Source organism: Perognathus longimembris, chromosome 1 (assembly GCF_023159225.1).
Source record: "Perognathus longimembris pacificus isolate PPM17 chromosome 1, ASM2315922v1, whole genome shotgun sequence".
Taxonomy (NCBI): Eukaryota; Metazoa; Chordata; class Mammalia; order Rodentia; family Heteromyidae; genus Perognathus; species Perognathus longimembris.
In genome coordinates, this window is record NC_063161.1 from 145,751,082 (window position 1) to 145,765,806 (window position 14,725).

At 40.6% G+C, this 14,725-nt stretch overlaps 1 protein-coding gene across 1 annotated transcript; it reads right to left on the reverse strand.

Moving 5' to 3' along the window:
- Positions 1-243: 243 nt before the first annotated feature.
- LOC125347281 (26S proteasome regulatory subunit 7-like) lies at positions 244-1,544 on the reverse strand. The gene has a single exon (XM_048340430.1). It carries the CDS (start codon positions 1,525-1,527, stop codon positions 325-327), a length of 1,203 nt encoding a protein of 400 aa, XP_048196387.1. The 5' UTR covers positions 1,528-1,544; the 3' UTR covers positions 244-324.
- Between the last annotated feature and the right edge of the window lie 13,181 nt (positions 1,545-14,725).

The following is a 14,725-nucleotide window of genomic DNA, read 5'->3' on the forward strand; positions in this document are numbered from 1 at the left end:
TGTTTTCCTTGTCTAATCCTATAATAAAAATCACTCCTGTTAATTAACCTGATTTCTTCATCCTAGATACTATGCTAAGTATTTTATGAGAATTAAGTCACCTGGTCTTTTTTTTTTTTTTACAATTTTGAAATCATTTATTTGGTTGCAAGGTGGTTAATATCAAATTGATACAGCTTAGGATTTCAACTAAAGGAAGTGTTTTCATTTGCAAGCCTCTGGTGCTTAGTTGTATCTCATATAGCGTGGAGTAACACTGAATTTTGCATAAGACTTAATGACCTTATTTACAGCTTCCAAGAAATCCTTCTCAGTTGCAATTTTTCACCGTGCTCGTATTGCAAACAAACCAGCTTCTGTGCAGACACTTCTAATCTCAGCTCCAGTGCTATTTGGACAGAGTCGAGCTAACAGTTCAAATCTGATATTTCTCTCAACACTCATTGAACGAGCATGAATCTTAAAGATATGAGTCCGGCCCTCTAAATCAGGTAGGCTAAATTCAATCTTTCTATCTAGTCTCCCAGGCCTCATCAGTGCTGGATCCAAAGTATCAGGTCTGTTAATGACCATCAGCACTTTAATGTTTCCTCGAGGATCAAAACCATCCAGCTGATTGATCAGCTCCAACATTGTCCTCTGTACTTCATTGTCTCCTCCAGCACCATCATCAAATCGAGCCCCTCCAATGGCATCAATTTCATCAAAGAAGATACGACAAGCTTTTTTTGTTCTGGCCATTTCAAAGACCTCACGAACCATTCGAGCCCCCTCACCAACGTATTTCTGTACAAGTTCAGATCCAATCACTCGAATGAAGTAAGCATCAGTCCTATTAGCCACGGCCCTAGCACACAGTGTCTTGCCTGTGCCTGGGGGCCCAAACAGTAGCACGCCCTTCGGAGGCTCAATACCAAGGTTAACAAATCTCTCTGGATGAAGCAGTGGGGTTTCAATCACTTCACACAGTTTCTCAATCTGCTTCTTACAGCCACCAACATCACTGTACGTGACATCAGGTTTTTCCTCCACCTGCATCATGGTCACTGTTGGGTCAATCTTAGGAGGCAGTGGAATATGAATTTGATACTGATTTCTGTCCATGCCAACTCTCATCCCTTCTTCAATGTCAGTAGGTGCCACCTGATCACTGAGGTCCACCACAAACTTGGCAAACTGCTTCACATTGATAATGTATTTTGGGTCCTCTGAATCAGCATTGATTATCCTTGTACACCTTGCCACCTGTAAAGGTTGTTCACTCTGGAGAGTTTGCTTATCAGCAGCCAAATCCCAGAGTGCTGGTGGTGCCAGACCAGTGTCAGACTCTTTAATACCAGTGAGCTCATTACTTTTTTTAAGGAGTTGTTGGATGTCATCCTCAACTTGCTTGATCTGCCTAGAGTAAGTGCTCTGCCCATAAGTTTTCAACAAGGCAATATCTCCCTCATCCAGGGCTCGGATGGGCTTGTGGTCCTTCTCATCCTCCTTGGTTTTCCTCTGGTCAGCACCCAAGTAATCGGGCATTTTTGGAGATGCAAGGGCCTCAGTGACTTAGTAATTACACAGCCCCTTCCTCACGTCCGGCGGTGTCTTTGGTCTTTTGTTTTATTAGCACATATTAAGTGTAAAAAGTGAAGAGCTTCATTATGATATTACCACACACTCATACATTGTACTCAAGCCACATTCAGCCCTCTGTGTCCTCCTTTCCTCCCTCATCCATCTCTCCTCTTTTTCTCTCTTACTCCCTCTCTCTTCTGCCTCTCCTTATTTCTTCCTTTCTCTCTCTTATTTTCTTCCTTCCTTCCCTCCTTCCCTCCCTTCCATTTTTTTTTTTTTTTTTTAATGTCTCTCCTGGGGCTTGAACTCTGGGTCTGGGTGCTGTCACTGAGCTCTTCAGCTCAAGGCTAGTGTTCTACCACTTGAGACACAGCACCACTTTCATTTTTTTTTTTGGTGGTTAATTAAAGGTAAGAGTTTCTTGGAATTTTCTGCCTGTGCTGGCTTTGAACCGGGATCCTCAGATCTCAGCCTTTTGAGTAGCTAGTATTACAGGCGTGAGCCACCGGCTCCCAGCTCCTTCTTCCCTCCTCCCTCCCTCCCTCCCTCCCTCTCTCCCTCCCTCTCTCCCTCCCTCCTTTCCTTCCTTTCTTTCTTTCTTTTTATTTCTCTTTCCCATACTGGAGCTTGAACTCAGAGCCTCAAATTCTGACTTGGCTTTATTGTTCAAGGCTGGCACAGCACACTTCTACTTCTAGTTCTGTGTGTGTGTGTGTGTGTGTATTTTTTTTTTTTAGTTAGTTGTAGATAAGAGTCTCAAAGACTTTTGTGCCCAGACAGGTTTTGAACTGGAATCCTCAGATTACAGTTTCTGGAGTAGCTACGGTATTATTCATTCTGATCTTTTTTTAAAGATACAATTATTTTTATTATAACATTTATGACTCATTTGGATCTTGATAGTGATCATCACAAAGACAGGTAACCTAATCTCTTCTGACAGATTAAGTATTTGAGACTAAGGCAGATAAAGCACTCAGAGTCTAGGTTGTTTTGAAAATCAAAGCAACTCTAAATTTTTAGCTTTAAGCTATAACATCACTTCCCATTTCCTAAAGAGATGTTAAAAGATGTTCATAATGATGCATATTCATTCCTGCAGAAGAATTAGCCTTAGAGAGCTCACTTCAAATTGATCTTCCACTACTCTAAGAGTGTCTGTCTTTTGTAAAGCTGAACATAAACCAGCCTTTTGAAATTCTTGCTTGTTGCTATTAGTTGAGCCTTAATAAGTATAGGTATTTGAACATATGAGTTACTTTTGCTGTCATGTCCCTATCTCTTTTAAATCTCTCTTATTCCCTGTACAGTAGTTGAAATATCTCAGTAATTTCTGCCATTTTTCATGCCTGAACTTGCCCTTGATGACACCACTGGAATGTAGCTTCTATGAGATATTTTCACCTGTGGAGTAAAGTTAGCATGTGGTTCTCCATTGAATACAACCCTTTTTCTTCATCACTTTGTGCAGTGAAGTCTTCAAAACTGAATTCCAGTTGACTGGCTGGATGATTCCTCATTAGCTACAGGTCATATAAGTTTTGCATCAAATTTACTTTCTTCTTAATTCAAAGGCTATCCCTTCTTTACAATGTTACATTGCTTTCTGAGTCACAGAGCCTCTAAATGAAGATTCTATGAAGAAGGAGGAGAAGGAGAAGAAGGGAAAGGAGAAGGAGGTTGAAGACAAAGGAAAAAGAAGTAGGAGAAGAGAGCTTCTGATATAGAAAATAATGAATGTTCCAACTGCTCTAGATTTAGTTAGAAACCTGAAACTTGAATTATAGTGATCAATATGCTCCACCAGAATGGAGCAGAACAGTGATCGTCACATGATACAAGGCGCTAGAACATGGTAGGACCCCTTTAGCTTAGGATCCACAAATGATCTGAAGATATTTTGCACCCACCAGCTATTTGACTATGTCTAGTGATATTTTTTGTGCTGTCATAGGTTTTTGGTAGAAGGAGAAGGAGATGCTTTTAGAATATGACCAGAGGCTAGAGGTGCTACAAATATCCTACAATGTACAGGACAGTGCCCTAAAACAAAGATTTATTTTGCTCATGTCAAGAATTCTGAGCTTGGGCTGGGGATATGGCCAGTGGCGAGAGAGCTTGCCTCGTATACATGAGGCCCTGGGTTCGATTCCCCAGCACCACATATATACAGAAAAGGGCCAGTGGCTCAAGTGGCAGAGTGCTAGCCTTGAGCAAAAGGAAGCCAGGGACAGTGCTCAGGCCCTGAGTCCAAGCCCCAGGACTGGCCAAAAAAAAAAAAAAAAAAAAAGAATTCTGAGCTCAAGAATTACTGCAATGGATTAAGGTTGCTCAATATATATACATATATATTATTTATTTATTTATTTTGCCAGTCCTGGAGCTTGGGCTCAGGGCCTGAGCATTGTCCCTGGCTTCTTTTTGCTCAAGGCTAGCACTCTGCCACTTGAGCCACAGCGCCACTTCTGGCTTTTTCTATATATGTGGTGCTGAGGAATCGAACCCAGGGCTTCATGTATACGAGACGAGCACTTTACCACTAGGCCATATTCCCAGCCCAAGGTTGCTCATATTTTATAAAAATTATTTTTATATGATTATAAAATGTACTATCTTGTCTGGAAGGACCGAGATCAAAGGTTGAAAGTATACAAGGACATGGATTTGCTGTACAAAAAAAAGGGGGGGGCTGGGGATATGGTCTAGTGGCAAGAGTGCTTGCCTCGCATACACGAGGCCCTGGGTTCAATTCCCCAGCACCACATATACAGAAAATGGCCAGAAGTGTCGCTGTGGCTCAAGTGGCAGAGTGCTAGCCTTGAGCAAAAAGAAGCCAGGGATAGTGCTCAGGCCCTGAGTCCAAGCCCCAGGACTGGCCAAAAAAAAAAGGAGAAGGACCAAGACTGTATTGGGTATTGAAGCCCTGTCAAGAATGTGCTGACCAAGAACATGTATTGACATTAGTAAGCTCTGAGTTCAGAACCTCATGCCAGCCATCTTTTGCATAGTGGTTTTGGGCCTAGCTAGAAAGAACTGGCCTTTCAATCAATACCCAATTATTGTAGCAGACCTGCCTGTCTCTTGTGTCTTTGCTATTCATTCTTTGTGAAAAAAAAAATCAATGCCCATTGTAAGTTTTCAAAGGAGAATCTATTACCTGCTATTTTTAGCATCCTGAAGGAGGGGAACTGCAATATTTTCTTTCCATAAATTTGCCAAAAAAGGAGAGAAAGATATTTTCCGCTACCTCCACCCATTCTATGGTTTCTTGCTGACATCTGCATATATGGGCATCCTGTCATATATCTCTAGAGAGAAGGAGTGGGCCGGGGAATGAATGGGGCCATTGACTCAGATGTCCCTGGATGGGCAGGCATGATTGCTTTTGGGGGACACAGTTCTTCCATAGTAGTGACTGCATAGCTAGGGGCATAGCCAGGGGATAGGTTTCACCCAGTAATTCCAGGTTGATTTAAATTTGGGTCAGCAATGTGGAGGGCAATGGTTTGCTGTAGCCCCGGGCTCCAAGGGCATCTTTCCAGGCTTGGATGCCTTACAATCGAGTCCTGTTCGTGGAGACCGCGGGGGTGGGGGAGGAGAGGTGGGGTCGGTGATTCTAGGCATGAGTGGGTGAGGAGAGGAAAAAGAAGGAAATGGTTTTCATGAATTATTGCTACAGTTTTAAAGACATAAAATCAAACCTTTGAGGAGGAGGTGGAAGAAATCTCTGTACCATGCCACTTCATTTATACTTGGGACGAGTTCAAATCAGCTAAAGTGGACAATTAAGCTTGATCCAGAAACAGGTCATCATCTGTCTTTCTATCCTTCTCCTGGGAAGAAAGGAAGGAAAGAAGGAAGGAAGTAGGAAGGAAGGAAAGAGACAGGGAAAGAAGGAAAGAGAGTTAATTGTTTTAATTTGTTAATCCTTTATTGTGGAAAGTTTTCCTTTGAATCCATTTGCTTGCCAATATTTCTTCTTCCTTAGAATTTACTTTCATTAGTAGTACTAAAAATTTACTTAGAATTGACTTCTCAGACAAGTTCAGATACCAGTTACATATTCCTATGGTACCTGAAACTTCCTCATTGAAGTACCAGCTGTAATTCTAAAGCTATATTTCATGTATATGTCCCTCATGAGCCTATGAACTCCACAAGGGCTAGGATATGACTGTATATTTTAGCCATCTTTGTATTCTCAGGACTTAGTTCAGCACCTACCCATAATAGATACTGCAGACTGTACTCCTAAGTAGAAAAACTGAAGAAGAACAAGGGAGGTAAAGGGAGAAAGAATGGAAGAAAAGACAAGAGAAAAAGAAGGAAGGTGAGAATTTAAATATAAATATACCTGTTCTAGGCTGGTCTAAAAATCAGTAGTGGAATTGAAGGTAAAAATCTAAGTCTTTCTTACACCAATAAAATAAACATACAAATAAATACAATAGATCTTGAGAAAGGTGAGAGAGAGACCAGAGAGAGAGAGAGAGAGAGAGAGAGAGAGAGAGAGAGAGAGAGAGAGAGAGAGAGAGAGAGAGAGAGAGTGTGAGAGAAAGGAAATAGACTATTTTCTACACTTGGAGGGAATATTTGAGCCTATTGTCTGTGTAAGCCATCCTACTTTCTCCCAGTAGCAGATCTAGCAGCTATCTGCTCTGTTTCCTGCCGTTACAGGAGAATGACTGGAGGAAGGATTTATTAGGGGAATTAACACTTATCAGGCAAGGGCCTATGCTAAAGACTGGGCAGGGTACATCAAATACATTTTTTCATTTCATCTTCAAAAGTCAGATGTTGAGATAAGGATGACTTGCCAGTGGTGCCCATGGGAAATGAAGACTGAAAGTCTTAGGATGTGTCAGGAGAAAGCACATTCCCTGGGCATCAGGAGAACTTCTTATTCTCCCTGTGCTGTGTCTACTTCATTACTTACTTACACATCACATCCTCTCCCATAGGCATTCGTCTTTCTTGTTGTCAATTATAATTGGGTATTTTTTGAGTGATTAGTTGGGTTCATGTCTAGATGCAAGCCACATGTCTGGACTGGCTTTCCCTTGTTCTTATAACACCCAGGTACTCCCAGACACATAAAAAGTTGCCAAGAAGTGCTTCTAAACAAACGAATGAGGATGAAACGAATGAGGATGTTTTCACTGAACACATATTGTTTTGGGGGCCCTGTGTTGTGCTCTCTATGATTACAAAGATAAGCCATACCTGATCAGCGCTTTCAAGGGGTTTATAGTTCCTTGATAGATACTCTTAAAAAGAATTAAAGAGTGATCAGTAGTTAAGAAGTATCAGAGCAGAAAGTGAGAAAGTCAATGTTACCAGGGAATGTTTTTATTACTATCATCGTCATCACATTTAAATAGTTGTACAAAGTGTTTTCAATTTAGCATATGTATGAGTATAATGTATTTTGATAAGTGTCTCCCCCATCCTTTCCAGCTTCACCTTCCCCGCAAGTTACCCGGTTCCATCTTCTCATGCGTACATTGAATATTATGACTGAATTCACCCACCTGGCTCTTCTCCATTCTTCTCTCCTCCTCCCCTTCCCTAACAGCACATGTTCTAGCTTCCTGGTATTCATTTTGTTACCCTGTAAGTTGGTTGTTGAAAGAGTTACAATGTTGGCATCCTCCCCTGCATATACCATGCTTTCATAAATATATACTGGCTCCTATGTATATAGGTAGGGAATGGGTTTAAAGAAATATTCTCTAAAGGAGAAGCAGCTTGTTGGGAACTCTCAAAGATGAGATGTTTAGAAAGATAATATGCAGTCAGGAGAAATAAAATGCAGAAGGGAGAAATATGAACAGAGGGGAAAGGAAAGGAGGTGTGGAATAGCATAGCAAATAGTTCAGTTTGTTTGGAATACAATGTTGATTTCCAGGCCCGACCCATGTGCAATTTAAGAGGTAGAAGGAGGCACATCATGCATGGTTTTCAGGTCTTACTTGATTGTTTGGACTGTTTTGATGGTAGCAACCATACAGTGATTGCCAGAGACAGTTGGAATTGTACTGAACCATTTGTCTATTAGTTAAGTAAGCACTCACTAAGTGCTAACATGAAATGATGCCCTTGCTCCTCTACTGAAGAACGTGTGGAGATGATACGATAAATCTACTCATCTATCAGGCCTATAGACTTCAAGCATGGAATGACAAAGCAGACAATGTCTGATTTCTCTTGTGGGATGTGAATGCAAAAATGAAGCAATACAAATCATTCAGAAAACCCCACCCCCACCTCCCTTAGCATTCCCAGAAGAAACTGCAAATAACAAAGCAGCAAAAGCAAGAAGTTTGAAGCAGTGAGGGATGCCTGTGGTGAAAGAGAACTTTCCTTGGAGGAAGTGGGGCTCATGCTGATTCTGCAATGCATTAAAGAGAATCTGTCTTCAATGCACACACTTATCCATTATTAACAATCTATCACATGCTGGGTGCCAGGGGCTCACACCCGTAATCCTAGCTACCCAGGAAGCTGAGATCTGAGAATCACAGTTTGATGCCAGCTTGGACAGGAAAGTCCTTGAGATTCTTACTTCCAGTTAATCACAGAAAAAGCCAGAAGTGGTGCGGTGGCTGCTGGCCTTGAGTTGAAGAGCTCAGGGACAGTGCCCATACTCTGAGTTCAAGCCCCATGACTAACAAAAAATAAGTAAATAAAAACTCTATCACAATTTTGACAACCAAGCCCGGAAAAGTTTTCCATCTCTGACATCACATTATTGTTCTCCAAGTTTGTAAGTGTCCTACATCCCCCTCTAACTTTTATTGGGTACCTATGTAGGCACGTTTACAAGCACTCAACATCATTACAAATTTAGCTCACTAATGTGTGAGATCTGTTTCATAAGCAAAACTTTAAAGAGGAGAAAATAAGTCTAGAAAGTGGTCCAGCAGAATTTTGTTTCCCTACTTTTTCTTTTCTTTTCTTTTCTTTTTTTTTTTTTTTTAACTGTACCACACTTGAGATTACAGCACGCCAAAAAATGTCATTACGAAATCACGATTGAATGCTAGAAGGAGTATCTAATATTTGTTTTACTGAGATTATCCATTATGGCCCATGAAATCAGCAGACTTTATGCAACTATAACTCTGTCATCTTTCATTCTGGGAAACTGAGAGCCAGCAACAACCAGCACTGCCCCAATCTATTAGAGTATGTTACGGGTAAATTCAGACTGGGACCCAAGTGTCCACATGATGTTGTCATTACTACAAAGCTAGAGATCCTAATGCTATGTGTAAATTCTTCATTTGCACGTTACTGTTTTCCGTACAGTGAATTAAGTATGTTGAGAAGACCGTAGGAATTCTTCTTCTTGTTGCTGGTACTCCTGAGGTTTGAACTCAGAGTTTGGGGTGCTGTCCTTGAGTCTTTTGTGCTCAAGGCTAGTGCTCTACCACTTGAGCTCTTGAGCTACAGATTTACTTCAAGCATTTTTTGGGAAATTCACTGGAGAGAAAAGTCTCCATGGACTTTCCTGCCCAGGCTGGCTTTGAACTGTTGACCCTTAGAGCTTAGTCTCCTGAATAGCCAGGATTCCAGGTATGAGCCACTATTGACCAGCTTAAGAATCAGGTTTTTTTGTTTTGTTTTGTTTTTGTTTTTGTTTTTGTTTTTGGCCAGTCCTGGGCCTTGGACTCAGGGCCTGAGCACCATCCCTGGCTTCTTCCTGCTCAAGGCTAGCACTCTGCCACCTGAGCCACAGCGCCCCTTCTGGACTTTTTCCATATATGTGGTGCTGGGGAATCGAACCGAGAGCTTCATGTGTAGGAGGCAAGCACTCTTGCCACTAGGCCATATTCCCAGCCCAAGACTCAGTTTTGAAGCCAGTTGGATCTTGGCCCAAATCAAAGCTCTTCCATTAATTACATCTGTGAAAAAATTTATTTCTGGGCTTCAGTAATCTATAAAATGTGCTAAACAATATTTCTTTCTTGAGTTTGTATTGAGTGTTCAGTTGCACAAATAGCATGGGGTCCGACATGTATAACTTAATATATTAAGTGTATTTGGATTCCAATTTCCCTGGCTGGTAGGTGACTGAGGTTCCTCTTCTGGTATCACCAGCATCCTGCAGAGTAGAATACCTCCAAAGGATCTGCTCTTTTTTTTTGTCTCACCCCTCCCCCCAGGAGAATTTCTCTCTTATCACTGTGACTGTGCCAAGGGCAATGGCAAAGGGTAATGGCCTCCTTGCTGGACTATGGAATTTGTCTGAGATACCAAGAATGCCTTTCCAAAGTCTCTCCTACAGCAGAGTTTTACACTAGCCAGTACACCAACCAGGCACTATAGAAAGATAAAGCAGCCCCATCCTTTACCTGACCATGAAACAATTTCCTTCCTTGTCAGGCATTAGGTGTTAGTTTTATGGTATAACAGAGGAGTTGGAGTTGACACTACTTTTTAGTCTCTCCTTTCAAGATGGAACTTTTCTCAGAAAGAGGAAGAACGGGTTGCACTTATTTTTCCTCTCTAAAGTACTCCACGAATATAGTGTGGCTTTGCAAGTCCCTGTAGGAAGGGCAGCTGAATTTTCAGACGTGGGTCTGGTTGAAGGAATTCCTAGCAGTCAGATCTGCTCAGTCAGTGGTGACCTTGGCCTCATACAGGTTTGCATTTTGAGATTAAATCTATGACCTTTCTCTCTTTTTCTCGAGAGTGGGGGCTTGGTATGGCAAGATTCCTATGATTTTTTAAAAATAGTTGTTTTGAGATCTCTCCAACTTACAACTTTGTAGAATCATGTAACACAATATACTAGTAAAAGTAATATCTTTTAAATTTCCTTTTCATTTCTTTTTGAAAGTCTACTTTTAAGTACCTGATAGGAGTTTTTCCCCCCACTTTAAATAAAACCCTGGCTTCTTCACTCCTATGATAAGACAAAGAATAGTACCAGTAAGTGACTGAGTATCTTGAAAGCAAAGAGCATGAAATAGTGAAGTACTCTCTCCATATTCAAAGATGTACAGAAGGTGTCTGTTATGGGTCATAGCCCAGGAAGACGAAGTTATTAGACAGAAAAAAGAAAGACACAGTGCTTCACCATACAAAGCTACTTTCTAATCTACCTCCATGAAAACAGCTTCCTTGTTAATCATTAGTATGGAATTTTATTATTTTTCTCTAACCCAAAGTGTCCTGAGTTTGGGTTTGAGCCCATGGTTTTCTAGAATTTAAGGCTAGAAACTATGGTGTTATCAAGTCAGGAACTCAAATGTCAGGAATTTGGTTTCAGTGATTACTATGATTCTAAGAAACTCACTATCTTTGTGTGTGTGTGTGTGTGTGTGTGTGTGTATGCGCACACACATACGCGCACGTTACAGGTCCTAGGGCTTTGAACTTAGGGACAGGGTGCTGTCCCAGAGCTTTTGGATCATGGACAGCCCTCTACCACTAGAGCTACAGCTCCACACCTGACTTTTTTGGTAGTTCATTAGAGATATGAGCCTCAGGGAGTTTCCTACTGGGGCTGGCTTTGAAACTCCTCCCTCAGATCTCAGCCTCCTGTGTCTGCCTGCTGAAACTCACCATCTATTAAATTCCTTCCAGCTTTGGTGACCAAAAAGGATGGTGAATCTCAATGGCAACTCTCCTTCCTCCCAATCCCACTCTTACGGGGTCAAAGCCCACCATAGCTAAACCCCTCATTAATGAAGTGTTTATCGAGCTCACACAGCCTGCTAAGCACTATGCTAAGAACTATGGATTTGGGTAGGAATAAATTACTCTCCCTGCTATCTTGGCTGTTCCCTTCCAGTAGGGGATTAAAGAAGCAGGGCATTTCAAAAGATACCAGCAGATGGGATTATGACAAAGGGTTGGAGAATGAACACCCAAGCAAGTCCTTCAACTGCTGTTGGGCTCAGAGCAGAGTTCAGTGAAGACTGTCATGTGATTTGAATAGAAGCCTGATAGGAGAAATAAATGTAAGCCAGGAAAGGAACGTGTAAGCCAGGAAAGGAGTTCATTTACATCTCAGACAGACAGACAGACAGACAGACACACACACGGCATGATACACACAGGAAATGGCAAGGAATGCATGAGGTTGAATATATAAAAGTTGGTGTAGCAACAGTGGTTGTTGGAAAAGCAAACAAAAGGCAAATCTTGACTCATGTAGGTTGTCTACGGAATTTGAATTAGCATTGAGCTTGGAACATTACTGAAGACTGAGTGAATCACTGGACTCTATTCTGAGAGCACTGAAGAATCATTAGTTAATTTTAAATTAGGGTTGGAGTTCTGCTTGGTGATCCTATAATCTAGGTAAAGAAGTGATTCACGTGGTACAGAGCAAGAGCAATCATCTTCTAAGTGTTGTAATTATTGTAATATGTCAGAAAATAGGATGATAGGTAACAGGGAGCTGCAAACAAAAGATGACTGATCCTGGGGAACAGATTAAATGAGCAAGGTCTATGTCTACCCATAATGAAATGAAGAGACAGATACAGACAAGACAAAGACAGATAAGTCCTTCAACTTGGAGAAATGTGAAATGGGTAGAATGTGTGTAGTCTACAAAGAATAGATTTTCAATTTTCTCTTTGTCCTTACCTGCTACGGATTTTAACACCTTTGAGACTCTTTTCTCAAGGAAAGGTGGGGCTCATAACATTTCCAACATAGCACCCAAACTTGTGCACTGAGAAAAGACTATGCAAGGTAAGTTATCATCATAAAATATAGATATTTCCCAAAATAACACTATAAATAACTATATTGATTGAACAATCTAAGGATTTAAAGTGATCATCGATTTAATCCTTCTGAAACTTCTATGAGATAAGGGAAATCCATTATCTTCATTTTACAAAGGAAAATGTAGAAGCCTTATGCACTTACTGGGCCTTCACATGAAGCTAAATGGCCAGAAATGGAACTGTTAGAATTCAAGCCCAGGATGTCTGCTCCAGAACATGGCATTAGAATGCTTTCTTATATTGTTAAAATCAGCAAATAGATAATATATAAAATACCATGATGTCACACATAAAGTGTCTGTCTGGTGACCTTGATGTCATGCTTCCTATGACCATAAACAACTCTCACAGAAATTGTCTTTTGGGGCCACTTGAAACCCTCTTATGTATCTCCTTACTACCTGAGATCACTTGTATGCTGGACGATTACCAGTAACAAAATATTTTTTGCTGAAAACTCAGATTTGAGTCACAAGGATTTAGTTGTCTGGAAGTAAACTGTGACATTGCATAAACATTTTATCTACTTAAGTATTGCCTTCTCCACACAATGGAAAAGAGAGTCTGTTTAACTTGAAGAGACTTGCCAAAGCCTCTGGACTCTGTCCATGAAACTGATTTCCTAACAGAAAAGATATTTGGGGTCCTAGAGTCTGAATCCCAAGCATGGATATTCAGGTATGATGTAGTCATCTCTGAGCTCATTGGACTCTTTGGCTTTATGTAACAGAAATAAATCAAACTGAATTAGATAATTAGGGGGGATTTATTTATGATTGTATTAAGAAATCCAACAGCAGGATGAGCTTTCGAAACAGCTCTAGTAGTTCTATATTCTTACCAAAAGCTCAGTTTATCTTTTTCATCTTCTTTCACTCTTTTGTTACAGTCTTAGAATATAAAATGCATATAAGGTCATGGCCAGCTGGTCTAGCTTTACTTTCCCATAAACACTTATGGAACGAGTGTCACTCTGCCTGGATTTCATTGCTGGGAGAGGAAGCTTTATCTTCCCTTGTACCCAAGTCCTTGCCATCGATCCCTCTCCTCTCATTAGGACATGCTGGGTCACATGTCTATTTCTGAACCAACCTTGTGGCCAGGCAGATGACATTTACTGATTAACATACTACAACCCAATGCTACTTCTGATGGTCTGAGTGAGTCAATCTAAATGCATAGCAACGAGTAGTAGAGAGACCATTCCTCAGAAGCAATTTGTGGAACTATCACCCTTAAGTGAAATGGAAATGAGGCATCGGTGGTTCATGTCTGTAATTCTAACTGCTTGGAAGGCTGAGGTCTGAGGAGCATGATTTGAAGCCAGCTTGGGTAGGAAAGTCCATGAGAGTCTTGTCTCCAATTAACGACCCCAAAATGGTAGTTCAAGTGGTAGAATGCTTGAGCAAAAAAAGCTCAGGGAACTCAGGCCTCGAGTTCAAGCCCTAGTACTAGCACACACACAAACAAAAGAAGAAATGAAATGCACAAATGAGTGATAAAGAGTAGAGGAAAGTACATATTGCAATCTCTTTCCAGAAGGTGAGGCTGTGTTTAGAAATCTGGTTATTACCTAACGCAACATTGTGCAGTTCTGATCTACATTTATTTTAAGAACAAACTTTTGATCTATTTGAGGTCACTTCACATGATCGAATAATGTAACATGAATATCTTGAGGACATATTAAGATCTTACAGTAATATCCAGTTGAAAGCTTTGTTTCCCACATAGAGAAACTGCTGCACTGGAGAGCAAATGTGTGTTGTTTTTTTTCCCTTCTCCTAAGCTGGTCAACACAAAACCAGCATGAAAATTCTCTGCTGCTTGCTATTTCTCTTAAGTAGACAGAAATAAACCAAGGAGATTTCAGCTAATCATGACAAGTATCAAACTTTTCAAGAGATTAGCTAATTCCCCTGATTATTTTAAACAGTAACTCACAAATGAGACAAGACATGGGTATGTCAGAGAGATACACATATGAAGTAGGGAAACATGTTAACACTGATTTTTGTTTATAGGGTTAATAGTCAAGGGATTTCTTTTATTGCTATTTATCAGAGATGGGGTTTGCATTTGACTGTGGCTTAAATTTTCCACAATCTGCTCCCTACATTTTTTTTTAGTCCTTTCTCCCACAATGGTAAAAACATTATTAGGTGATGACTTCCATCTGGCTAGTTCTAAGTTACTGTTCATATAATTTGTAATTTAATAAATCTAGCTTGCTCTTGACATATTGAGCACAGCTTGAAAATTCATGGCTTTTTGTGAAACATCGTTTGTGTCATCTTAGTATCTTAGAAGGAGGAACTCCACAATTATCTTTTATAGAAGGACTTAAGGTACACATTTTGTAATTACATGTCCAGGACTTTATGGACAGAAGAATCAGGGTATTACATGAT